This window comes from Eriocheir sinensis, unplaced genomic scaffold (assembly GCF_024679095.1).
Source record: "Eriocheir sinensis breed Jianghai 21 unplaced genomic scaffold, ASM2467909v1 Scaffold562, whole genome shotgun sequence".
Lineage (NCBI taxonomy): Eukaryota > Metazoa > Arthropoda > Malacostraca > Decapoda > Varunidae > Eriocheir > Eriocheir sinensis.
In genome coordinates this window covers 185001-212861 of record NW_026111901.1, presented here as the reverse complement: position 1 = coordinate 212861, position 27861 = coordinate 185001, and the positions used below count along the sequence as shown (strand labels likewise).

The window sequence follows — 27861 nt, the reverse complement described above, 5'->3', positions numbered from 1 at the left end:
AACTGACCTGTCCCCTTTTTAAAATCGGCGTCACATTAGCTACTTTCCATAGGCTCGGCACATAGCCAGTATTTACCGACATCTTAAAGATGTCGGTTAGTGGGTCACTGATTATATCACCTAGCTCCTTTAATACCCTCGGAAATATCCCGTCAGGACCTGGCGACTTGTTCTTCTTAAGCTTATCTATCTCATCCTGAACTATTTGCCTGGTAATGATTATATCCCTCAATTTATCGCCATCCCCGCCCTCGTACACCTGAACTCTTTCCGGTATAGTCGTTCGATCCTCCTGTGTGAATACTGAAAGGAAGTAGTCGTTCAACAATGTGCTCATATTTTCGTAATTTTCTACTAGCTCCCCTGTGTTTGTTTTCAGCGGTCCAATTTTCTCCCGTGCTTTTGTTCTATACATCTGAAAGAAGCCCTTCGGATTACTTTTCGCCTCATTTGCTACTTTGATCTCATAGTTCTTTTTTGCTATCCTGGTGTTTTTCTTAACTAATCTAGATAGTTCGACGTACCGGCCCCTGAGATGTGTTTCCCCATTCTTTATTTTCTGATAAATTCCCTTCTTTAACCCAATCTCGTGTTTTAGTCCACGAGTCATCCACTTAGGATCATTGTTTTCTTTTCTAAGTGTTCGCTGTGGTATATGCTGTTCTTGCCCCTCTACTATTACTCTAACTAAATTATTGTAAGACATTTCTACCTGGTTCTCCTGGCTCTCCAATCCGCAGTTCTGGCCCTCATGAATCCCTAAATTATCCCAGTTTACCCCTTCAAGATGTCTTCGAAGCCCCTCGTAGTTTGCTCTTCTAAAATCTGGCACTAACACTGGGTTTGGTTCGCGGGTTACCGCCCAGTCTAAGCTAAAACGAACCGTTCTGTGATCACTATTTCCTAACTCTACGCCCACCTCCAACTCACGTAGCAAGTTCCCATTATTGGTTAGGACTAAGTCTAATATGTTATCTCCTCTGGTAGGCTCAGTAACTACCTGCTTAAGGAAATTATCTTGTATAACTTCAAGAAAGTCCTCGGCTTCCAGGTCACCCACTAGATCTTCCCAGTCTATATTCCTATAATTAAAGTCCCCATTACTCAGACATGTCTACACATACTCGCCCTGCCAATCTCCTGTAGTAATATACTCGTGTCCTGCCTGTTAAGGTTGGGTGGCCTGTATATAACTCCTAGAGTTAGTTTTTCTTTCCCTTTGTAAACGTCCACCCAAACTGATTCTGAATCCATGTTAGTTTTGACTGAGTTGTTAACTAAACATTTAAGTGAGTCTTTAACATATAGCGCAACTCCACCTCCCTTTCTGCCCCTTCTGTCTTTGTGAAACATCTGATAACCCGTTATTTCAAATTCTTATCTAAAATTTCTATTAGCAGTGTCTATCCATGTCTCAGTGATCGCTATTATGTCAAAATTTTCTGAACAAGCTTCACCCCTTAGTAAGTCTATCTTGTTTCTGAGGCTCCTGCTGTTAGTATAGAAGATTCTTAGCCCGTCCTCTGTTACTCCTCTAGAATTACTTCTAAGCTGCCTGGTTATATTATGAGCTAGATGTCCCCTCCCATTACTCCTCCCATTGCTCATTACTCCTCCCCCTCGCCTATACTAAAAAATCCCTCAGGGTACCAAGTGCTCGCTCAAGGGAGTCTGAGAGAGCCTCAACACCCTTGAACGTCAAGTGTATCCCGTCACGGGCGTAGAGGGCGTCGTTGCCAAAGAAGAGGTCCCAATTGTCGACGAACAGCCACCCATTGCGCTCGCAGTGCTCAGCAAGTCTGCTGTTCACTGCTATCGCCCTGGACAGCCATCCATCGCCAACGCCCCTCCTTGGCAGGACGCCACACACTACTGGCGACCCACCAGCGTCACGTATCCTGCCTAACAATTCTCTAAAACGCCTGAGAAGGTCCTCGCTTGGCACACGAGAAACGTCGTTTCCGCCACAGCTGAGAAAGACAATGGGGCTCGATCCCTCGCTTGCCATACACGCCTCAATCCTGTCTGATATATGGCCCACCCCTGCCCCTGGGAAACACACCCTCTAACTGTTGTATTCTGTTGTATTCTCTTTTATTCTGTTGTATTCTGTTGTATTATCTTTTATTCTGTTGTATTCTGTTGTATTATCTTTTATTCTGTTGTATTCTGTTGTATTATCTTTTATTCTGTTGTATTCTGTTGTATTCTCTTTTATTCTGTTGTATTCTGTTGTATTCTCTTTTATTCTGTTGTATTCTCTTTTATTCTGTTGTATTCTGTTGTATTCTCTTTTATTCTGTTGTATTCTGTTGTATTCTCTTTTATTCTGTTGTATTCTCTTTTATTCTGTTGTATTCTGTTGTATTCTGTTGTATTATCTTTTATTCTGTTGCATTCTGTTGTATTAACTTTTATTCTGTTGTATTATCTTTTATTCTGTTGTATTCTGTTGTATTCTGTTGTATTCTCTTTTATTCTGTTGTATTCTGTTGTATTCTCTTTTATTCTGTTGTATTCTGTTGTATTTTGTTGTATTCTCTTTTATTCTGTTGTATTCTGTTGTATTCTCTTTTATTCTGTTGTATTCTCTTTTATTCTGTTGTATTCTGTTGTATTCTCTTTTATTCTGTTGTATTCTGTTGTATTCTCTTTTATTCTGTTGTATTCTCTTTTATTCTGTTGTATTCTGTTGTATTCTCTTTTATTCTGTTGTATTCTGTTGTATTATCTTTTATTCTGTTGTATTCTGTTGTATTCTGTTGTATTCTCTTTTATTCTGTTGTATTCTGTTGTATTCTCTTTAATTCTGTTGTATTCTGTTGTATTATCTTTTATTCTGTTGTATTCTGTTGTATTATCTTTTATTCTGTTGTATTCTGTTGTATTCTCTTTTATTCTGTTGTATTCTGTTGTATTCTCTTTTATTCTGTTGTATTCTCTTTTATTCTGTTGTATTCTCTTTTATTCTGTTGTATTCTGTTGTATTATCTTTTATTCTGTTGTATTCTGTTGTATTCTCTTTTATTCTGTTGTATTCTGTTGTATTATCTTTTATTCTGTTGTATTCTCTTTTATTCTGTTGTATTCTGTTGTATTCTCTTGTATTCTGTTGTATTCTGTTGTATTCTCTTTTATTCTGTTGTATTATCTTTTATTCTGTTGTATTCTGTTGTATTCTCTTTTATTCTGTTGTATTCTGTTGTATTCTCTTTTATTCTGTTGTATTCTGTTGTATTCTCTTTTATTCTGTTGTATTCTGTTGTATTCTCTTTTATTCTGTTGTATTCTCTTTTATTCTGTTGTATTCTGTTGTATTCTCTTTTATTCTGTTGTATTCTCTTTTATTCTGTTGTATTCTTTTGTATTCTCTTTTATTCTGTTGTATTCTCTTTTATTCTGTTGTATTCTGTTGTATTCTCTTTTATTCTGTTGTATTCTCTTTTATTCTGTTGTATTCTGTTGTATTCTCTTTTATTCTGTTGTATTCTCTTTTATTCTGTTGTATTCTGTTTTATTATCTTTTATTCTGTTGTATTCTGTTGTATTCTGTTGTATTTTCTTTTATTCTGTTGTATTCTCTTTTATTCTGTTGTATTCTGTTGTATTCTCTTTTATTCTGTTGTATTCTGTTGTATTCTCTTTTATTCTGTTGTATTCTGTTGTATTCTCTTTTATTCTGTTGTATTCTGTTGTATTCTCTTTTATTCTGTTGTATTCTGTTGTATTCTCTTTTATTCTGTTGTATTCTCTTTTATTCTGTTGTATTCTGTTGTATTCTCTTTTATTCTGTTGTATTCTCTTTTATTCTGTTGTATTCTCTTTTATTCTGTTGTATTCTGTTGTATTCTCTTTTATTCTGTTGTATTCTCTTTTATTCTGTTGTATTCTGTTGTATTCTCTTTTATTCTGTTGTATTCTGTTGTATTCTCTTTTATTCTGTTGTATTCTGTTGTATTCTCTTTTATTCTGTTGTATTCTGTTGTATTCTCTTTTATTCTGTTGTATTCTCTTTTATTCTGTTGTATTCTGTTGTATTCTCTTTTATTCTGTTGTATTCTGTTGTATTCTCTTTTATTCTGTTGTATTCTGTTGTATTCTCTTTTATTCTGTTGTATTCTGTTGTATTCTGTTGTATTCTCTTTTATTCTGTTGTATTCTCTTGTATTCTGTTGTATTCTGTTGTATTCTGTTGTATTCTCTTTTATTCTGTTGTATTATCTTTTATTCTGTTGTATTCTGTTGTATTCTCTTTTATTCTGTTGTATTCTCTTTTATTCTGTTGTATTCTGTTGTATTCTCTTTTATTCTGTTGTATTCTGTTGTATTCTCTTTTATTCTGTTGTATTCTGTTGTATTATCTTTTATTCTGTTGTATTCTGTTGTATTATCTTTTATTCTATATTCTCTTTTATTCTGTTGTATTCTCTTTTATTCTGTTGTATTCTGTTGTATTATCTTTTATTCTGTTGTATTCTGTTGTATTCTCTTTTATTCTGTTGTATTCTGTTGTATTATCTTTTATTCTGTTGTATTCTCTTTTATTCTGTTGTATTCTGTTGTATTCTCTTTTATTCTGTTGTATTCTGTTGTATTCTCTTTTATTCTGTTGTATTCTGTTGTATTCTCTTTTATTCTGTTGTATTCTGTTGTATTATCTTTTATTCTGTTGTATTCTCTTTTATTCTGTTGTATTCTGTTGTATTCTCTTTTATTCTGTTGTATTCTGTTGTATTCTCTTTTATTCTGTTGTATTCTGTTGTATTATCTTTTATTCTGTTGTATTCTGTTGTATTCTCTTTTATTCTGTTGTATTCTGTTGTATTCTCTTTTATTCTATATTCTCTTGTATTCTGTTGTATTCTCTTTTATTCTGTTGTATTCTGTTGTATTATCTTTTATTCTGTTGTATTCTGTTGTATTCTCTTTTATTCTGTTGTATTCTCTTTTATTCTGTTGTATTCTGTTGTATTCTCTTTTATTCTGTTGTATTCTGTTGTATTCTGTTGTATTCTCTTTTATTCTGTTGTATTCTGTTGTATTCTCTTTTATTCTGTTGTATTCTCTTTTATTCTGTTGTATTCTGTTGTATTATCTTTTATTCTGTTGTATTCTCTTTTATTCTGTTGTATTCTGTTGTATTCTCTTTTATTCTGTTGTATTCTGTTGTATTCTCTTTTATTCTGTTGTATTCTGTTGTATTCTCTTTTATTCTGTTGTATTCTCTTTTATTCTGTTGTATTCTCTTTTATTCTGTTGTATTCTGTTGTATTCTCTTTTATTCTGTTGTATTCTCTTTTATTCTGTTGTATTCTGTTGTATTATCTTTTATTCTGTTGTATTCTCTTTATTCTGTTGTATTCTCTTTTATTCTGTTGTATTCTGTTGTATTATCTTTTATTCTGTTGTATTCTGTTGTATTCTCTTTTATTCTGTTGTATTCTGTTGTATTCTCTTTTATTCTGTTGTATTCTGTTGTATTATCTTTTATTCTGTTGTATTCTGTTGTATTCTCTTTTATTCTGTTGTATTCTCTTTTATTCTGTTGTATTCTGTTGTATTCTCTTTTATTCTGTTGTATTCTGTTGTATTCTCTTTTATTCTGTTGTATTCTGTTGTATTCTCTTTTATTCTGTTGTATTCTGTTGTATTCTCTTTTATTCTGTTGTATTCTGTTGTATTCTCTTTTATTCTGTTGTATTCTGTTGTATTATCTTTTATTCTGTTGTATTCTGTTGTATTCTCTTTTATTCTGTTGTATTCTGTTGTATTCTCTTTTATTCTGTTGTATTCTGTTGTATTATCTTTTATTCTGTTGTATTCTGTTGTATTCTGTTGTATTATCTTTTATTCTGTTGTATTCTCTTTTATTCTGTTGTATTCTCTTTTATTCTGTTGTATTCTCTTTTATTCTGTTGTATTCTGTTGTATTATCTTTTATTCTGTTGTATTCTGTTGTATTCTCTTTTATTCTGTTGTATTCTGTTGTATTCTGTTGTATTCTCTTTTATTCTGTTGTATTCTCTTTTATTCTGTTGTATTCTCTTTTATTCTGTTGTATTCTGTTGTATTCTCTTTTATTCTGTTGTATTCTGTTGTATTCTCTTTTATTCTGTTGTATTCTGTTGTATTCTCTTTTATTCTGTTGTATTCTGTTGTATTCTCTTGTATTCTCTTGTATTCTGTTGTATTATCTTTTATTCTGTTGTATTCTGTTGTATTCTGTTGTATTCTGTTTTATTCTCTTTTATTCTGTTGTATTCTGTTGTATTCTCTTTTATTCTGTTGTATTCTGTTGTATTCTCTTTTATTCTGTTGTATTCTGTTGTATTATCTTTTATTCTGTTGTATTCTGTTGTATTCTCTTTTATTCTGTTGTATTCTCTTTTATTCTGTTGTATTCTGTTGTATTCTCTTTTATTCTGTTGTATTCTGTTGTATTCTCTTTTATTCTGTTGTATTCTCTTGTATTCTGTTGTATTCTGTTGTATTCTCTTTTATTCTGTTGTATTCTCTTTTATTCTGTTGTATTCTGTTGTATTCTCTTTTATTCTGTTGTATTCTGTTGTATTCTCTTTTATTCTGTTGTATTCTGTTGTATTCTCTTTTATTCTGTTGTATTCTGTTGTATTATCTTTTATTCTGTTGTATTCTCTTTTATTCTGTTGTATTCTGTTGTATTCTCTTTTATTCTGTTGTATTCTGTTGTATTCTCTTTTATTCTGTTGTATTCTCTTTTATTCTGTTGTATTCTGTTGTATTCTCTTTTATTCATTTGTATTCTGTTGTATTCTCTTTTATTCTGTTGTATTCTGTTGTATTCTCTTTTATTCTGTTGTATTCTGTTGTATTCTCTTTTATTCTGTTGTATTCTCTTGTATTCTGTTGTATTCTCTTTTATTCTGTTGTATTCTGTTGTATTCTCTTTTATTCTGTTGTATTCTGTTGTATTCTCTTTTATTCTGTTGTATTCTGTTGTATTCTCTTTTATTCTGTTGTATTCTGTTGTATTCTCTTTTATTCTGTTGTATTCTGTTGTATTCTCTTTTATTCTGTTGTATTCTGTTGTATTCTCTTTTATTCTGTTGTATTCTGTTGTATTATCTTTTATTCTGTTGTATTCTCTTTTATTCTGTTGTATTCTGTTGTATTCTCTTTTATTCTGTTGTATTCTGTTGTATTCTCTTTTATTCTGTTGTATTCTGTTGTATTCTCTTTTATTCTGTTGTATTCTCTTTTATTCTGTTGTATTCTCTTTTATTCTGTTGTATTCTGTTGTATTCTCTTTTATTCTGTTGTATTCTGTTGTATTCTCTTTTATTCTGTTGTATTCTCTTTTATTCTGTTGTATTCTGTTGTATTCTCTTTTATTCTGTTGTATTCTGTTGTATTCTCTTTTATTCTGTTGTATTCTGTTGTATTCTCTTTTATTCTGTTGTATTCTGTTGTATTCTCTTTTATTCTGTTGTATTCTGTTGTATTCTCTTTTATTCTGTTGTATTCTGTTGTATTCTCTTTTATTCTGTTGTATTCTGTTGTATTCTCTTTTATTCTGTTGTATTCTGTTGTATTCTCTTTTATTCTGTTGTATTCTGTTGTATTCTGTATTATCTTTTATTCTGTTGTATTCTGTTGTATTCTCTTTTATTCTGTTGTATTCTCTTTTATTCTGTTGTATTCTGTTGTATTCTCTTTTATTCTTTTGTATTCTGTTGTATTCTCTTTTATTCTGTTGTATTCTCTTTTATTCTGTTGTATTCTGTTGTATTCTGTTGTATTCTCTTTTATTCTGTTGTATTCTGTTGTATTCTCTTTTATTCTGTTTTATTCTGTTGTATTCTGTTGTATTCTCTTTTATTCTGTTGTATTCTGTTGTATTCTCTTTTATTCTGTTGTATTCTGTTGTATTCTCTTTTATTCTGTTGTATTCTGTTGTATTCTCTTTTATTCTGTTGTATTCTGTTGTATTCTCTTTTATTCTGTTGTATTCTGTTGTATTCTCTTTTATTCTGTTGTATTCTGTTGTATTCTCTTTTATTCTGTTGTATTCTGTTGTATTATCTTTTATTCTGTTGTATTCTCTTTTATTCTGTTGTATTCTGTTGTATTCTCTTTTATTCTGTTGTATTCTCTTTTATTCTGTTGTATTCTCTTTTATTCTGTTGTATTCTGTTGTATTCTCTTTTATTCTGTTGTATTCTGTTGTATTCTCTTTTATTCTGTTGTATTCTGTTGTATTCTATTGTATTCTCTTTTATTCTGTTGTATTCTGTTGTATTCTCTTTTATTCTGTTGTATTCTGTTGTATTCTCTTTTATTCTGTTGTATTCTGTTGTATTTTGTTGTATTCTCTTTTATTCTGTTGTATTCTGTTGTATTATCTTTTATTCTGTTGTATTCTCTTTTATTCTGTTGTATTCTGTTGTATTCTCTTTTATTCTGTTGTATTCTGTTGTATTATCTTTTATTCTGTTGTATTCTCTTTTATTCTGTTGTATTCTGTTGTATTCTCTTTTATTCTGTTGTATTCTGTTGTATTCTCTTTTATTCTGTTGTATTCTCTTTTATTCTGTTGTATTCTGTTGTATTCTCTTTTATTCTGTTGTATTCTCTTTTATTCTGTTGTATTCTGTTGTATTCTCTTTTATTCTGTTGTATTCTCTTTTATTCTGTTGTATTCTGTTGTATTCTCTTTTATTCTGTTGTATTCTGTTGTATTCTCTTTTATTCTGTTGTTTTCTGTTGTATTCTTTTATTCTGTTGTATTCTGTTGTATTCTCTTTTATTCTGTTGTATTCTGTTGTATTCTCTTTTATTCTGTTGTATTCTGTTGTATTCTCTTTTATTCTGTTGTATTCTGTTGTATTATCTTTTATTCTGTTGTATTCTCTTTTATTCTGTTGTATTCTGTTGTATAACTGATTTTTATGTTTTGGGGGGAATTTCACGCAAGTTTTCCAGGCCGATATTACCCTTAATATTGAGTGTAGCGTTATGCAGAGGCCAGAAATGAACTCCCCGTCTCGTTTTACCCAAGAAGAGTCACCGTTTTCATGAAAATAACCTCAAATAACATAAATATAGCTGATTTTCATGTTTTTGGAGGAATTTCACGCGAGCTTTCCGGGCCAATATCTTCCTTAATATTGAGTGTAGCGTTATGCCGAGGCCAGAATTGGATTCCTCGTCTCGTTTTACTAAAAAAAAAGTCACCGTTTGCATGAAAATAACATAAATATAGGTTATTTTCATGTTTTGGGGTGAATTTCACGCGAGCTTTCCGGGCCGATATCTCCCTTAATATTGAGTGTAGCGTTATGACGAGGCCAGAAATGGATTCCTCGTCTTATTTTACCCAAGAAGAGTCGCCGTTTGCATGAAAATAGCTTCAAATAACATAAATATAATTGATTTTCATGTTTTTTTGATAATTTCACGCTAGTTTTCCGTGCCGATATCTCCCTTAATATTTAGTGTATCGTTATGCCGAGGCCAGAAATGGATTCCTCGTCTCGTTTCCTTCTCGTTTAGTCGCCTTTTGCAGGACATGGCCGCTTTTTATTTTATTTTTTTTATTTTTCTAGGGACCCAAAGTATAACACTTTCACCTCAAGTACGAGAGTCCAGTGCGGGACACCTGGCGATTTCTGAGCCCCACACTGCTTTTATCACCCAAATAACCGCCTTCACATATGATTATTGTTTAAAGGGTTAATTATTGGGGCTTCTTGGCATCAGGTATGGGTCAGAAAACGGTAAATGCGCGGCTCTGAGTACGATAATCTAGCATCGGTGCGCGGTAAAAAATCATAACACAACACAGCTGATCGTCCACGCAGTTCCTCCTTCACGACGTGTTTTGAGAGGTGTTTGCAGTGTTTTTGGCGGTAAGACAGTGTATTTTTACGTTCATGGTACAGAGGAAGGGTCAAACTACCACCAGGGTCATTGAATACCCCTGAAAATGCTTACAACGCCTACGGAAGCCTTGTCAAATACGTGTTTATAGGTGACGAGTTTTGACCCCGCGCCGTATCAGCTGTTCTTAAGAGGTCACAAAGGAGATGAATCGTGTTCCCGTGAGTGTCTTTTAACGTTCATGGTACAGAGGAAGGGTCAAGCTACCACCAGGGTCATTATCTACCTCTGGAAATGTCCCCCACAACGCCTACGAAAGCCTTGTCAAATATGTGACTCATTGACCTCAAGCATCAACCGCCCCCAAAATCATGTTACCGTTGATGAGGTTTCAGGCCCTGCTGCTGCTCTGCTTCTAAAAGGTGAAAAAAAAAGAGATTAATCGCTTTCCCGTGAGTGTTTTCTCCCCTTCATAGTACAGAGTTACGTCATGTGACGGACGAGTGTGTGACGTGGCAGCAGCAGTGTTTAAATGTGTTACGTGATCCCAGAGAGTGTTACACGTTGTGACATTAGTAGTATTCTGTTACCTGGATACATGATAGGGCTGTTACTGGCTGTGTTACGTCACTGTGTTAAGGTGACGGGCTGTGACGTGGGCTCTCAGGTGTTATGCAGTGTTAACAGTGCCACCGACAGTTCCATGTTCAGCAGGTGTTACGTGATGCAAGACAGATTAGTTACCCAGTGTTACAGTGTCTTGTTAACCACCTACCTGGTGTGACCCCCCTCCTGTGATGTGGGCTCAGCCAGGGTGTTTAATATGCAGTGCCACAGACAGTGTTATGTTACCAGGCAGTGTTCACAGTGGCATAGATTCGTGTGGTGCCAGAATCAGTGTGATGCCAGCCATTCGTGCCGGGGACGGCAAATGTATAGAATAACACCCATGTGACCCTAGGACCCTGTACAGAGGAATATTCGCACTGCTGTGATGTAGTACTCTTGTTAATTAAAGTTAATCTCACGTCAAGGCTGATGAGACGAAGAGCCTTAGACTCCACTCTGTCCAGAAGAGCTGTGTGAGGGAGCCCCCACACGTGAGAGGCATACTCCATGTGAGGGCGTATGAGTGGACAGGACAGTTTGTTATGGAAAGAAGATCATTGATGAATAACAGGAAGAGAGTGGGTGATAGGACAGAGCCCTGTGGAACACCACTGTTGATAGGTTTAGGGGAAGAACAGTGACCGTCTACCACCGCAGAGATAGAACGGCCGGAAAGGAAACTGGAGATAGAGGACAAGAGAGGATAGAATCCGAAAGAGGGCAGCAGTTTAGAAAGCAAAGACTGGTGCCAGGCTGCCTGTGACTTGAACTCTTTAATAAGGAGGAGTATGAACACACCTCACAAAATTTTCCCCTCTCTTTTGGCCACATTCTCCATAGTTAGCACCAGGCTTTTTTATCATTATTAGTGGTATTTGTTCTCCCTTGGGCTGCTTCCTTTACAGTAAGACTTATTATGCCTAGGCCCACCTGTAGGGAGATGTAATTTGACCCAGTACAGTAAGACTTCTGCCTAGGCCCACTGTAGAGAGATGCAATTTGACCCTGTACAGAAGTGCTATTTGGCCCCACATACCAGAAGATAGCGTAGTAACATCTAAATTATTTTATGTATATATTTTTTTACGGCAGAGGAAGCAGGTCAAGGGGCAAAGAAAGTACTATTGAGAAAAGAAAGCTTGCTGTTCACTGTGTTTATCAGAGTGGCCAAAAGAGAGGTCAGCTTCAGGAGGAGAGGTGTCTCCATACCCTCCTCTTGAAAGAGTTCAAGTCATAGGCAGGAGGAAGTACAGACCAAGGAAGACTGTTCGGGAGTTTGCCATGAAGGGGATGAGGATGCTGGTTAACTCTTGCATGAGGGATTGGGACTGTTGTTTCTTTACTGATATCTTTATTAATTGAAATGAAACGTGTTGACTCAAAAAGGTTTAGTGGTTCACCATTTTGGTACAGGTTTTGTATCAGTATTAATTATTTAACCCAGGATTATTTACCTTCAATACATCTAACTATCTGTCTACTACTACTACTACTACGGGCCTCCATCTATTAGAGTTGCGTTGTGAGCGGTATATTCTCTCATATCCTTTCACAAAGCAATTCATTGGCCCCACCCCGCCAATGACTGTGGCCGACAACCATCTTTATTTAATATTACAAACTTTACTAAGCATTTTATTTTTAAGCTAACAGAGCTTGTGGTTGATACGACTATCAACCGCCGTCGCCTCAAAGTCCAGGTCGGCAATGTGGGTGGTTTTGGGTGCAGGCGACCTGGTTCCTCTCAGGCAGACCAAGGCTGACCTCAGGAGGGAGAAGGACAGCCTGCATCTCATCCAGGCGACCACACTGCTTCTTGGCTGCTGTTTCTTATCCGCCAGTGTTTCGGCGAGTCTTGCGTAGAAGCTCTGCGCCCTTGGTCCCATCCCTCCTGCCGTCGTGAATACTACCGGGGTGAAGGAGCCCTGGTCCACATTCTGTATTCTTTCTTCATATGCTCTGTTCTTCTCTTGTTCGTTTCTTCTGTGGGCTGCATCAAGGGTCAGGTCTCTGTGGCAATGGGCCATGGGATCAAAGATCCTTATGTCAAAATATGCCCTTTGTCCACGAGTCCAAAACCCTCTGGCGCTAACATCCACTCGTGCTTCGTTGGAAACATTAGCGGTGCGTCTGGCGAGGTGTTCGCCTTGCAGAGGGAGCAGCATGGGTTCCACAGTCACGTCGTGGCAGACTTCTTTCAGCATCTGAGCTGTTACGTCTCTTACTTCATCATGTCTCATGCAGACGAGACCTCCTCGCTTGCATGTCATGGCATGATTTTGGTTGAAGGGTGAGCCACATGTTTGGGAGCCCATCCACTGGCCAGCCATACCTGAGGGCAAGGGCATCAGTAAATTCTTTTTTGTTTAAGTTGAAGCCTTTTGCCCTGATAGGTAGTGTGGTTAGCCAGTTTGAAGCGCCCACTTCCTGTGCAATATCTGTCCTCCTCCTTGTGTCTTCTGGGAGTTCTCTCATTAGGTCACTCAGAGTGTCTCTCTGTTTTCCTTCTCTGTTTATGGAGATTTCATTCCTTAGTGACCTAATATATTGAGGGTTGTCTTCTCCCCTTTCATTTTGATTGGTAATATATCCGGTCAAAGAGGCTGTGATTCGGATTGAGTTCCCGAATTCAGACTCGGCCAGATTTTGTGGGTTGGTGATGCCGAGCCCACCCATTTTTGGCGGCAACTCCAGCAATCTTCTCTCCTGGTCACTGGGACATTTGCTATCGCCGGTATGAAGGTGTTTCTGACAGCATCTTCCAGAGGTTTTAGTAACGGAGCAACATCAGGAACTGTCCTCATGAGGCTACTACTACTACTACTACTATCCCTGGACACTTTAGACTATCCCCACGGTGTCTAGAAGGCCTGTTATCCGACTATGCGACACCCCACAAGGCCACTACTACTACTACTACTTATACTACTACTTATACTACTACTAATACTATTCTCCCCTACAGAAGTCCGGTGTCCCAACCTCACTACAACGCTGACTACTGCCTTAAGTGTGGTAGTGGAGGATAGAGGCCGAGTGGAGGCTACAGCGGACTATTCCTGCGAGAAGGGGAGGAGGATAGTCGGGAATAGTCAGCGGAAGTGTGGTAGTAATGGTATCTGGAGTGGCAGTCAACCGCGCTGTGAATGTAAGTAATAGTAGTTGTAGTAGTAGTAGTTCCAGTAAGTAGGTGATTGTAGTAGCTCTTGTAGGGTGTTGAATAGTAGTAATAAGACTATCCTAAGACTAACTAGACTATTCCTAATACCCCTCAGATGTAGTAGTAGTAGTAGTAGTAGTAGAAATAGCTTATGTTGGGTGTTGAATACTACTAACAGGACTATCCTAAGACTAACTAGACTATTCCTAACCCCCTCAGATGTAGTAGTAGTAGTAGTAGTAGTAGTAGTAGAAATAGCTTATGTTGGGTGTTGAATACTACTAACAGGACTATCCTAAGACTAACTAGACTATTCCTAACCCCCTCAGATGTAGTAGTAGTAGTAGTAGTAGTAGAAATAGCTTATGTTGGGTGTTGAATACTACTAACAGGACTATCCTAAGACTAACTAGACTATTCCTAACCCCCTCAGATGTAGTAGTAGTAGTAGTAGTTGTAGTAGAAATAGCTAATGTTGGGTGTTGAATACTACTAACAGGACTATCCTAAGACTAACTAGACTATTCCTAACCCCCTCAGATGTAGTAGTAGTAGTAGTAGTAGTAGTAGAAATAGCTTATGTAGGGTGTTGAATACTAGTAACAAGACTATCCTAAGACTAACTAGACTATTTTTAACCCTCCCAGATGTAGCAGTAGTAGTAGTAGTAGTAGAAATAGCTTATGTTGGGTGTTGAATACTACTAACAGGACTATCCGAAGACTAACCAGACTATTCCTAACCCTTCCAGATGTGACCTGCGACCTACCACAAGGCTTGGATAATGGTAGAATAGTCCGACTCAACCAGACCCTGGAATACGGTAGCCTGGTCGAATATCACTGTCTACCGGAACACAGGCTGGTCGGGGGGAGCTTCCGGAGGTCGTGTGGCGAGCTGGGCGAGTGGTTGGGTGGAGAACCGAAGTGTGTGTTGGGTAAGTAGTAATAGTAGTAATAGTAGTAGTAGTAGTAGTAGTAAAAATAGCTTATGTTGGGTGTTGAATACTAGTAATAAGACGATCCTAAGACTAACTAGACTATTTTTAACCCTCCCAGATGTAATAGTAGTAGTTGTAGTAGTAGTAGTAGTAGTAGTAGTAGTAGTAGTAGTAGAAATAGCTTATGTTGGGTGTTGAATACTAGTAATAAGACTATCCTAGGACTAACTAGACTATTTTTAACCCTCCCAGATGTAATAGTAGTAGTTGTAGTAGTAGTAGTAGTAGTAGTAGTAGTAAAAATAGCTTATGTTGGGTGTTAAATACTAGTAATAAGACTATCCTAAGACTAACTAGACTATTTTTAACCCTCCCAGATGTAATAGTAGTAGTAGTAGTAGAAATAGCTTATGTTGGGTGTTGAATACTAGTAATAAGACTATCCTAAGACTAACTAGACTATTTTTAACCCTCCCAGATGTAATAGTAGTAGTAGTAGTAGTAGTAGAAATAGCTTATGTTGGGTGTTGAATACTAGTAATAAGACTATCCTAAGACTAACTAGACTATTTTTAACCCTCCCAGATGTAATAGTAGTAGTAGTAGTAGAAATAGCTTATGTTGGATGTTGAATACTAGTAATAAGACTATCCTAAGACTAACTAGACTATTTTTAACCCTCCCAGATGTAATAGTAGTAGTAGTAGTAGTAGTAGTAGTAGTAGTAGTAGTAGTAGTAGTAGTAGTAAAAATAGTTTATGTTGGGTGTTGAATACTAGTAATAAGACTATCCTAAGACTAACTAGACTATTTTTAACCCTCCCAGATGTAATAGTAGTAGTTGTAGTAGTAGTAGTAGTAGTAGTAGTAGTTGAAATAGCTTATGTTGGGTGTTGAATACTAGTAATAAGACTAACTAGACTATTTTTAACCCTCCCAGATGTAGTAGTAATAGTAGTAGTAGTAGTAGAGAGAGAGACAGATTACTACCATGAATACTACTATTACTATTAACTATTTTGTACTATTCCAGGTCCAGAGGATGCCTACAACACCATAGGCTCCGATAGTAGTAGTAGTAGTAGTGTGAGTACTACTTCTACTTCTACCGCTAGCAACACCGGGCTCTACATCGGACTATTCTTCGGGCTCATCCTGGCGATAGTCTTCATAGGAGTGCTAGTCTACTTCAGAATGTAAGTAGTAGTAGTAGTAGTAGTAGTAGTTATGGTGGTGGTGGTAGTTAATTCTTAAGGTTGTCATATCACTTTACGTTTTCTGCTATAACTCAGCTTGTATGTGTGGTAGGTAAATCTAGCTTGCGTGGTAGTTAGAGTGGTAGTTGACCTTCCTTCCTATCAAAATTCGTGTTCCTAACCTGAGTGTGGTAGGAGTTATAGCAGGTCAAAGTTAGGGGAGTGAAAAATCCTGGATATTTTTTTCTGAATGGCATACTGTTTAACATTTTTGTATATAACTCAGCTTGTATGTAAGTTAGGTGAATGTAACTTGAGTGGTAGTTAGTGTGGTAGTTGACCTTTATTCTTACCAAAATTCGTGTTGCTAACTTGAGTGTGGTAGGAGTTATAGCAGGTCAAAGTTAGGGGAGTGAAAAATTATGTTTATATTTTTCTGAATGTCATAACACTTAACATTTTTGTATATAACTCAGCTTGTATGTGTGTTAGGTGAATGTAACTTGCGTGGCAGTTAGAGAGGTAGTGGACCTTCCTTCCTACCAAAATTCGTGTTCCTAACTTGAGTGTGGTAGGAGGTATAGCAGGTCAAATTTAGGGGAGTGAAAAATTATGTTTATATTTTTCTGAATGTCATAACACTTAACATTTTTGTATATAACTCAGCTTGTATGTGTGGTAGGTGGATGTAGCTTGCGTGGTAGTTAGTGTGGTAGTTGACCTTTATTCCTACTAAAATTCGTGTTCCTAACTCCAATGTGGCAGCAGTTATAGTGGTACGAAGTTAGGCATTTCAAAATTTTCCAATCCTCCCATTTTCATTCAACCAGCTGTAACATTTTTCCCTACCATTCAACCGGCGTGCATGGTAGATGGATGGGCCTTGGTGGGCTGGTAGACACACCCTTTGGCTATCCTATCATACTCACAGGTCTGTAATTACCTGGTTCATTTGTATCAGCCTTCTTATAGATGGGTGTAATGTTGGCCAGTCTTCATGTAACTCACAGGTCTGTAATTACCTGGTTCATTTGTATCAGCCTTCTTATAGATGGGTGTAATGTTGGCCAGTCTTCATTAACTCCCTGGTCTGCAATATCTTCCTGAGTGTCCTTCCCCTCTTTTATCACCCGTGGGCCTGGAGTGCCAGGCAGTGTTAACAGTGCCACAGACAGTGTTATGTGATGCAAGACAGATTAGTTACCCAGTGTTAGGCTGTCTTGTTACCTGACCTGCCTACCCCTCTCCTGTGACATGGGGTCAGGTGTTATGCAGTGCTATGTGATGCCAGGCAGTGTTCATAGTGGCATAGATTTGTGTGGTGCCAGAATCAGTGTGATGCCAGTCATTGGTGCCAGGGACGGTATATGTATAGAATAACACCCAGGTGACCCTAGGACAAAGCCTTATTTTTCTCCCTCACTCCCCTCAATGTTACCAGCTTACCGTAGGCATAACATTGTATCTTTCTGTTTCTGGCCCATAAATATTGCAAAAAAGAGCATCAGTAATTACCGATTTTAACAATAATTATAAATGCATATTGTTATCTTTATGGGGCGATAGTTTGGGGTCAGAAAAGACAATACGCCAAGTACTACTAAGGGCTGGTATCCCTAAACTACCACTTGAGCCAGCTAAACGTAATATATGGAGGAGAAAAGAGAATAAATGAACCCGTGGACATACCCACAACTCCTGTGAAAGCCTTGTCAAATATGTGTAGGCCTACTTGTGTGCCAACATATGTAAGAGCATGGGCCTAACTTTTCTTCTTCCTCCTCAGGTTTTGGGCGCCCAGCCGTACACGTGAACTAACAGTCTTGGCTTCAGGGCAGGTCGCTAAAATGGTATGTGTGTGTGTGTGTGTGTGTGTGTGTGTTAGGAAGGTTTTCATCATTAATATAAAAGCTTGTTGTTGGGGTGAGAGGTGGAGTCAGAGGTCAGCGATGAATAGATATGTTTATTGGGGGAGTGAGAAAAGACTCCCGCCGTGAGGGGCGGCCGGGCTAACTGAGTCTTTCGCACTAATTAATTTTTTTCTTGGTAGATGGTGGCTCGCGCTAATTGCGGATCGCTCTAATTGATCTCGCGCTAACAGGCTTTCGCGCTAATTAATTTTTTTCTCGTTAGATGGTGGCTCGCGCTAATTGCAGTTCACTGTAATTAGCCTGTGGTACCCTGCTGACAACTTCCGATGACTGAGAAACTGCACCATCAGCCGCTACACATTGAGTCCTGCCAGTGAGAAATGAGTGCAGCCACATCCCGAGTGTTCCCGTAATGGCCGTTTGTCTGGCCTTGTGTAACAAAATGCCATGGTCTACCATGTCGAAAGCTTTCACAAAATCAAGGTAGACCACATCGACATCTGCATTATGTTCAAGCTTATCTATGATTGAGTCATAGTGGGCCAAAAGTTGTGAGAGGCACGAGCGCCCAGTACGAAAGCCATGTTGGTCCGGGTTCATTCTGTTATTGCTTTCTAGATATGCAGACATGTTTTTAACCATAATTCTCTCTAGAACTTTAATAATATGGGAGGTTAAGGCAACTGGTCGATAGTTTTTTGCCTCTGCTCCTGACCCTCCCTTGTATATTGGTGTAATGAATGCACTTTTTAGCTTTTCTGGTATTATGCCAGAATCTAGAGAGTTTCTATAAAAATTTAACACTCAGCTCTTCAGCACATTTTTTAAGAAGTACTGCAGGGAATTGATCGGGGCCAGCTGCCGAATTAGTGGCCACCCCTTTAATTGCTTGCTGTGTGTCGTCGTTGTTTAAGCTTATGTCCGTCAGGTGTGATATTTGATCAGTTCCTTGGTTGAAAAAGTCCATAGGTAGGTTGACAATTTTGTCTTCCATGGGTTTGCTGAAGACGCTTTTGTACTGAATCAGTAGTGCTTCAACGACATCCTGGGCTTTGTTTATGGGTTGGCCGTGTACGTCAGTCAGTGGGCCAACACTCCCTCTCACTACGGATTTGTTAGCAGCATATTTGTAAAAGTATTTGGGGTTGGTTTTGGTGCATGACGCGGCTTGTATTTCTTTCCGGTCATTCTCTGATTCAACTGATCTTTTAAGTTTTTCTTCTGTAATGGCAATTTTGTTTTCGAGTTGGGTCAGCATTTTGGTGTAGTTGGGATTACCGATATTCTTCCTTAGTTTTGTTCTTTTTCTCATTAGTACTTTTCGGTCTCTTGGTATGTTGCCATTGAAAGGAGAGGTCTTTTTAGACGGCCTCCTCAGTGGTACATTGATATTTTCAAGCATGTGTTAATGATTGTATCATATTGGGCCTCAGGGTCACAGTCCCTCATGAGTAGATCCCAGTTTAGCTCACCCAGGTCTTTCTTTATACTGTCCCAGCAGACTGACTCGCTTAGGAAGTTGAGTTGGTTACAATTATTAAAATTAGGAGCCTGCTCCACTTCACTGGACAGTCTAAGATGTGTATTTGTAGGTAGGTTGGTAGTCACGGTGATGATGTTATGGTCAGAGAGATTAGTTTTATTCACCCTAATATAATATCATCATTATTTATCATAACGATGTCTAGTATGTTCTTACCTCTTGTAGGAGTGTCGATGATTTGATTGAGGCAGTATTCCTCGGCAAAGTGCATGACAGCTTTTGCCTGGGTCCTCATGTCTTCCGCTCCTCCATACACACACTCCAAATTCCAGTCTGTTAGCGGAAAGTTTAAGTCTCCAGTAAGTATAAGGGTGGGCATGGGCAGTGGTAGCGAGCCAATGATATCTTTTATCTTTGTTAGTTGCGTCATAAATTTCTCTGTTGGGCATGCTGGTGGTCTGTATATATACCCAGTCAATGTCTTGAATGCATAGTACCAGTGATTCTGTGTACATATTGGATTCCTGGAAAAGTACTTTTGTTCTAGCTGCAAAATGGCTAAGTGATGACCCCGCCTTTTGTCCGTTGAATTGGTCGGTCCGTCCTGTGTGGTACAAAGTGTGGTATTTTTATTTCTGCTCTTCTAATCTCCTCTGTTAAGTGTGTTTCTGTGAGAGAGATTTTATAGGCATTTTCAGTTTGTGCCATTTCTGTGAGCAGACCATTAATTTCACATCAACCGGTTGATTTATTTATCTCTTATCTAATCACCCCCCCCAGAGGCAGTGCCAGTGTTTGGAGTGCCACTGTGCCTGGCCGTCCAGCGCTGCCCGGCACACGATGGCATCCAGCTGCCCACCATTGTCAGGGAGTGCATTGACCAGATAGAGGTGAGTGTTATTATTATTATTATTATTATTATTATTATTGTTATTATTATTATTATTATTAGTGCATTATTACATTATCTGGGCCTGAGAACACACACACACACACACACACACACACACACAGCGCTCATGTGTGAAGATTATTAGAGAAGTGATTCCTGGCAGCAAGAACACATCAAAGACTACAATGAAGTGACAGCGTGTCATTTTGATACTGTTTTTGCTCAAGTGGGTAAATGTACATTTGAAAAATCTCAACAGAACTTAAGTGATGCAGACTTAATACTACAACCATTACACACAAATTTAAGACATGGCATTAATTCACATAGTAGTAATTCACATGTTTGGGCCTGAACCCACAAGCTGGGAAACAATAACTTCAGCTATCAGACACATGAATAATAGTGGCTCTTACGGATCAGACGGTATCCCTTTTAAATTTCTAAAAGACGCCCTTCAATGCACACATTACTTGCATCATAAACACCTCAATTGTAAGTGGAGTTTTCCCCACACCGTGGAAGCACTCCATTGTAATACCTATTTTTAAGTCTGGCAATGAAAACGAACCTATAGCGTCCCATCCTACCCATTCTTTCTAAAGTAACTGAAAAAAGAGTTGCATCTCAGCTTACTAAGTGAATGAGAAGGATAGTCTCCAAAATACGCATTTCCCCCTCGATTTGCAAGGTTTGCAGTGAGAACTGACGGACGATGGCCGGAGCCAGAGCCGAGGCTGACTCTAGACGGGAGATGGCAGAGTGAACATGACCCCGAACTGTGGCGTTGAGGACTTCCTGATGGAGGTTAAGCTGACGTCTCTCTTCCGCCAATAGAGTGTAGAGATGGGAGATTTTCCCGTGTATGACGTCTATCTGGGCCTGACTGGCCGTACCAGAAAGGAGGTGCAAGCGAGCCAATGAAATCAACGGCTCCTCGCCGCTGGGGAGTCCAAAACGGGCTCTCATCCCTACCACTCCTAGCCGACAGGAAGTTGTTGAGATCCTTGAACAATTTTGCAAGTTCAGTGTGGAAGGAGTCTAGAGTCCGCCTCAGCAGCCCAACAGTAGGGACTGATTGATTCATATGGTCAATTGTGTGTGTGTGTGTATTTACCTAATTGTATTTACCTAGTTGTGACATACGGGAAAAGATCTACGCTCATGCTGTCCGGTCTCCATATCCTCTCTTATCCAACTTTTCCTTAATATCCTGAATGTTTCTTGCACAAACCACCTCCTCCTCCAGTCCGTTCCACAGCTTCTGTTTGGGAAGCTAAACTTTTTCACATCTCACCTACACGTGGTCGCCCTAAACTTCTTTCCATGTCCTCTCGTTTCTCTCTCGCTCCACACACACAGGTCCTCTCTGTCCACCCCTCGCCACCCTGTACACCGCTGTCAGGTCTCCTCTCTCTCTTCGCCTCTCTCTATTTGTGTGTGTGTGTGTGTGTGTGTGTGTGAGAGAGAGAGAGAGAGAGAGAGAGACAGAGAGAGAGGGGGGGGGGGATTTGACACCTCATTGACAAGAAGAGAGAGAGAGAGAGAGAGAGAGAGAGAGAGAGAGAGAGAGAGAGAGAGAGGGGGGATTTGGCACCTCATTGACAAGAGAGAGAGAGAGAGAGAGAGAGAGAGAGAGAGAGAGAGAGCAGCCTCTCTCTCTCTCTCTCTCTCTCTCTCTCTCTCTTTTGGGGGAAGGGACACACCCACACAGAAGCATGGAATAGACTGGAGGAGGAGGTGGTTTGTGCAAGAAACATTTTAAGGAAAGGTTGGATAAGGCTTGTGATTATTGGACAAAACTTTTGCAACCTCACAGAACACACCCTTGCAACAACACCCCTATACACCTTTCCTTCCGCCCCCCATAGGTACATTCCGCCCATTGGGTAGCAGCAGCAGTGGAGAGCGGAGTGTGGAACAGCTGCAAAGTGTGGCAGAGATTGAGGTGGAAATGATGAAGCAGGAATCTCGATTGGCACACCTCCATACTCAGGTGTGTGTGTGTGTGTGTGTGTGTGTGTGTGTGTGTGTGTGTGTCCATAGATAGATAGATAATTTGTATATATTTATCTATGCTAAATGTAAGTCAAATGCTCTTTTATATTATTGTCTGTCAATTGATATTTATTTCTCTCAATATTTTAATTATGTATATATATATTTAATGACGAGATTTTCTATTCTCTTTTTTTCTATTACTCTCTCGGTCCCACACGTCCTCTGCGTGTATCCAAACACACGAGAAATTAATCACAACAAGGAGAGGGTATTCCCCGGCTGCCTGGGACTGAACCCGCGACCAGCGTGACGGGAGAGCCACTCCTTGCCGAGTAGTAGTAGTAGTAGTAGTAGTAGTAGTAATGGTAGTTCTTGCTTAGAATATAAATTCATTGATCTCTCTCCATATTTCTTTATTTATTTTATCTATTAACATATGCACTGTCTTCATCTGTCTATCTATTAATCTATCATTTATCTATTGACCTATCCTCCCTCTCACACATGTATTTATCAGTTTATCTATCTATCTGCCTCTCCCCTTCTCTTTCTTTCCCACATGTATATATTCAAGCATGTATTATATTATCTATCAGCCTTTTCCCCCCTTCAAACATGTATTTCTGTATTTATCAGTTTATCTATCTATCTGTCCTTTCCCATCTGTCTTTCCTTCACGCATGTATTTCTCATTCATTCCTGTTATGGATGCTTGCTCCTAGGAGCTCCCACCAGGGGATGGCCACGGCAGAAGAGCTTCCAACCTTCTCTATCCAGACACTCCCTCCTTGCCTGCTCAAGGATCTTTCCCCCCTCTCCCTAATGTACTCTTGCACCCTATCCCTCCATTTCACTGGAGGTCCAACATTCCTCAATGTATATTTCCCTGAGATTCATCAAAGACGCTCTGCCAGCAATTCTACCATATATCACATGCATCATAAATACATCTATTACAACAGGTATAATGCCTGGAAACATGCTATTGTCACACCAATATTTAAGAAAGGAAATCCAGAAGAAGTAGATAACTACAGGCCAATTTCCTTGCTCCCAGTTGTATGGAAAATATTAGAAAAGATAGTCGCAACTCAATTGGCCCAATTTATGGAACGGCATTGCCTCTTTAGCAGTACTCAACATGGCTTCAGACCAAACTTATCTACTGAGACGGCACTCTTACAAGTTTCCACAAAGATTTATGACACCACGGACAAAAGAGAAATATGTCTTTTAACTCTTTGCGACCTATCTAAAGCTTTTGACAGTGTCAGCCATAACATTCTGCCTAGAAAATGTAACAAATTAGGAATAGATATATTTTGGTTTAAAGATTATTTGTGTAACAGGACTCAGTCTGTGCGAATCGGGGGAAATTTGTCCTCTACACTAGAAGTGCCTTTTGGAGTCCCGCAAGGATCTATTCTCGGCCCTCTGCTATTTAACGTCTTCGTAAATGACCCGTCACAAGAAATTAAAGAACGTTTTGTTATTCAATATGCTGACGACACACAATTCATTCATACTGGTAATACTGAAAATCTACCTGAACTAATTCTTAGAACAGAACAGACATTAGGAAAAATTAAAAACTATTTTAACGGGAACGGTCTCTTGCTGAACTCCAAAAAAACTCAATGTATATTTCTAGGCACAAGAGCTCTGATGTCACGAATACCGGACAACACCACTATCAAAGTAGGGGGTGCCTTAGTAAAACCTTGTCAAAAACTTGGGGCTACATCTCGACAGTAACATGTTGTTTGATATGCACGTGACAGAAATCAGTAAAAAGGTATCTGGCATGCTTATGTACATCAGTCGTTTTCAAGACATGCTCAGCAGAAAAGCCAGGCTAATAGTGGTTCAGACACTTGCGTTAAGTCACCTTAACTATGGGATAACTGTTTGGGGCACCACAAATATCACACAGCTGAATAGAGTTCAGAAGCTACAGAAGGTTTGACCATGTCAGCCCACTCTTAAAAGAACTACAGTGGCCAAATATTACACAGAAGTGCATTTTTGAACAGTGCATCACAGTGTTCAAAGCACTGAAGAAGCATTTTCCTGAATGGCTATTCTCTTTTCCACAAGTAGGACAAATAGTTGACATAAACACAAGACAACAAAATCTCCTCTGTGTACCCAAAACACACAGTGACATTGGGTCCCGATCTATCACAGTCAGAGGGCCAAAACTATGGAATGACCTCCCCACAAAGGCAAAGAATTGTCACAGTCTGCATACCTTTAAGGTCAATCTGAAGAAACACCTCTCGCAAGATAGCTCAGGAAACTAATCAGACTGAATACTCTTATTACATTTTATCATATAATGTTCTGCATGATGTCCTAGATATTAGTCCACACTTTGTCTTTAGCACCAATTATATACTAGTTATATTTTAGGGATTATCTGTATATTTTATCGCACTCCATATACCGTGTTCAATAGTTTTAAGCCAGTAAAGAATAACCATTGTATAAATGGAAATAAAGTTTCTGATTCTCTCTCTCTCTCTCTCTCTCTCTCTCTCTCTCTCTCTCTCTCTCTCTCTCTCTCTCTCTCTCTCTCTCTCTCTCTCTCTCTCTCTCTCTCTCTCTCCCATAACTTACTCACTTGTGCAAATAAACTTACTCACCAATGCCAATAAACTTACTCATCTTGCCCCCAAAACTTCCTCACCAATGTCCACAACTTACTCACTTGTGCCCATTAACTTACTCACCAATGCCCATAAACTTACTTGCGCCATAAACTTATTAACCTTTCCCCCAAAACTTACTCACCAATGCCCATAAACTTACTCACCTGAGCCCATGAACTTACTCACCTGCCCCCAAAACTTACTCACCAATGCCCATAACTTACTTGTGCCCATAAATTTACTCACCAATCCCCATACACTTACTTATTTTCGCCCGGCTGGGGAATCGAACCCCGGTCCTTCTGGTTGTGAGCCAGACGCTCAACCCCTGAGCTACCGGGCCGTGTGTGTGTGTGTGTTGTCTTGTGATATCTTGCCTCATAATATTTTCTCATGATGTGCATGTATGTATTTATGCATGTGTGTGTGTGTGTGTGTGTGTGTGTAGCCTTGTGTGATGGCTTCCCTTATGACCTGTTCTTCCACGTGTTCTGTTTCCCTCACAATCTGTTCTCCTATTTGTTCTGTTTCACCCCCAGACTAAAGAATTCTGAGCACCGATTCTGTAGCGGAAAGTGTTGGCGTGTGTCATTGCTTGCCGCGCTAATATGCATGACGCTCTCGTAAATTAGGACAGGTAAAGTAGTACACCTTTGACTGTAGTAGTAGTAGTAATAGTAGTAGTAGTGGTAGTAATTGTGGAGCAACAGGCAAATAATTCTAAATAATGGATTTTTTCACACACACACACACACACACACACACACACACACACACACACACGCACAAGATTAACTGAACCTTGTAAGAATAGGAGAAGGTAAGATTGCATACACACACACACAAAAAAAATCTTTTTTATATATATTTTTTTAAAAGAGCCGGGATTTTTCTTTTTTTTTCTTTTGCTTCCCCTGAAACTGCCTCCAATGGTAAACACACACACACCAACACCTACACCCCCCTCCCCTCACACACACAACTAACCCCCCCCTTCTCCCACCCCCACACAACAGAGGGAGACAGCGGGCATGAACGGGGGGGCAAGAAGGAGCTGTTGAGAAGCAAAAAGAAGGAGCGGAACGACGAGAAGAAAGACAAGGGTTACGCAGCGCTTGGAGAAGACAGCTCGCCAGACCACACGGAGGGCCAGGACACAAGGCTAGTAGTAGTAGTAGTAGTAGTAGTAGTAGTAGTAGTAGGGGTTGTGAGGAGACAGAGAGAGAGAGAGAGAGAGAGAGAGAGAGAGATAGAGAGAGAAGAAAAGAAGCTAGGAAAGAAATTAATGAGAGACAACAAAGAAAGAAAGAGAGAGAGAGAGTGTGTGTGTGTGTGTGTGTGTGTGTGTGTGTGTGTGTTCTCAGGCCCAGATAATGTAATAATGCAGTAATAATAATAATAATAGTAACAATATCCTACCCTCCAGGAATCCTTTGAAGCCCACGAAGCAAAAATCCTTCAAGTTCCTCCACAAGAGAGAGAAAGAGGAGGAGGAGGACAGGATGGAGAAGAGGAAGGAGAACGTGGAGAGAAAGATTGACAAGCGGAAGGAGAAGGAGGAGAAAAAGAGGTTTAAGAAGGACATGAAGAAGAAGGAGGAACAGGAGGAAGGTAGGAAGAAGAGGAGGAGGAGGAGGAAAAAACAGTAAATTTACACACACACACACACACACACACATACACACAATCTTTATTTATATATATTTATTTATTTACAGTAAGTCTCTCTCTCTCTCTCTCTCTCTCTCTCTCTCTCTCTCTCTCTCTCTCTCTCTCTCTCTCTCTCTCTCTCTCACACACACACACACACACACACACACACACACACACCATTAATTTCACATCAACCAGTTTATTTATTTATCTCTATCTAATCACCCCCCCCCCCAGAGGCAGTGCCAGTGTTTGAAGTGCCACTGTGCCTGGCCGTCCAGCGCTGCCCAGCACACGATGGCATCCAGCTGCCCGCCATTGTCAGGGAGTGCATTGACCAGATAGAGGTGAGTGTTATTATTATTATTATTATTTTTATGTGCTGGTTGTCCTGGTATGGTATGAACAGGAAGAGGAGTGAGCGAGGGTTAGGGAGAGGAGGAAGAGGAGGTAGGAAGACAGAAGGGAGGATGAAGTAGGTAGGAAGAGGAAAGGGAGGAGGAGGAGGAAAGGGAGGAAGACAGAAGGGAGGATGAAGTAGGTAGGAAGAGGAAAGGGAGGAGGAGGAAAGGGAGGAAGACAGAAGGGAGGATGAAGTAGGTAGGAAGAGGAAAGGGAGGAGGAGGAGGAAAGGGAGGAAGACAGAAGGGAGGATGAAGTAGGTAGGAAGAGGAAAGGGAGGAGGAGGAGGAAAGGGAGGAAGACAGAAGGGAGGATGAAGTAGGTAGGAAGAGGAAAGGGAGGAAGACAGAAGGGAGGATGAAGTAGGTAGGAAGAGGAAAGGGAGGAGGAGGAGGAAAGGGAGGAAGACAGAAGGGAGGATGAAGTAGGTAGGAAGAGGAAAGGGAGGAGGAGGAGGAAAGGGAGGAAGACAGAAGGGAGGATGAAGTAGGTAGGATGAAGTAGGTAGGAGGAGGAAAGGGAGGAAGACAGAAGGGAGGATGAAGTAGGTAGGAAGAGGAAAGGGAGGAAGACAGAAGGGAGGATGAAGTAGGTAGGAAGAGGAAAGGGAGGAGGAGGAGGAGAGGTAGGAGGAGGAAAGGGAGGAAGACAGAAGGGAGGATGAAGTAGGTAGGAAGAGGAAAGGGAGGAGGAGGAGGAAAGGGAGGAAGACAGAAGGGAGGATGAAGTAGGTAGGAAGAGGAAAGGGAGAAGGAGGAGGAGAGGTAGAAAGAGGAAAGGGAGGAGGAGGAGGTAGGAAGAGGAAAGGGAGGAGGAAGTAGGTAGGAGAGGTAGGAAGAGGAAAGGGAGAAGGAGGAGGAGAGGTAGGAATAGGGAAGGGAGGAGGAAGAGGAAAGGGAGAAGGAGGAGGAGAGGTAGAAAGAGGAAAGGGAGGAGGAGGAGGTAGGAAGAGGAAAGGGAGGAGGAAGTAGGTAGGAGAGGTAGGAAGAGGAAAGGGAGAAGGAGGAGGAGAGGTAGGAATAGGGAAGGGAGGAGGAAGAGGAAAGGGAGAAGGAGGAGGAGAGGTAGGAATAGGGAAGGGAGGAGGAAGAGGAAAGGGAGAAGGAGGAGGAGAGGTAGGAATAGGGAAGGGAGGAGGAGGAGGT

At 39.3% G+C, this 27861-nt stretch overlaps 2 protein-coding genes across 23 annotated transcripts in view; both read left to right on the top strand.

Annotated features, from left to right (window-relative positions):
* LOC126993109 (complement component receptor 1-like protein) overlaps positions 1–27861 on the top strand; it is a 110377-nt gene that overhangs the window by 76307 nt on the left and 6209 nt on the right. For 6 of the 21 annotated variants that reach the window (XR_007747382.1, XR_007747380.1, XR_007747383.1 and 3 more), the window contains exons 6-7: positions 19343–19476; positions 19898–20007. Coding sequence is in view for 8 of the 21 variants with exons in the window: in XM_050851945.1 (XP_050707902.1) it covers positions 14379–14564; positions 15601–15763; positions 17550–17613; positions 19898–20005 (521 nt within the window). In the remaining 13 variants the exon portion in view is untranslated. Of the gene's footprint in view, positions 1–14378; positions 14565–15600; positions 15764–17549; positions 17614–19342; positions 19477–19897; positions 20008–20700; positions 21046–27861 lie in introns of those variants that run through there. The other 15 variants (XM_050851946.1, XM_050851947.1, XM_050851948.1 and 12 more) reach the window with 10 other exon arrangements.
* The window catches only part of LOC126993111 (rho GTPase-activating protein gacQ-like), a 22799-nt gene continuing 16949 nt past the window's right edge, over positions 22012–27861 (top strand). The window contains exons 1-4 of one of the 2 annotated variants that reach the window (XM_050851956.1): positions 22012–22342; positions 25201–25298; positions 25678–25822; positions 26088–26272. In XM_050851956.1, coding sequence (XP_050707913.1) covers positions 26164–26272 — 109 coding nt within the window. In that variant the 5' untranslated portion in view covers positions 22012–22342; positions 25201–25298; positions 25678–25822; positions 26088–26163. The remainder of the gene's footprint in view (positions 22343–25200; positions 25299–25677; positions 25823–26087; positions 26273–27861) is intronic. The other variant, XM_050851957.1, reaches the window with a different exon arrangement.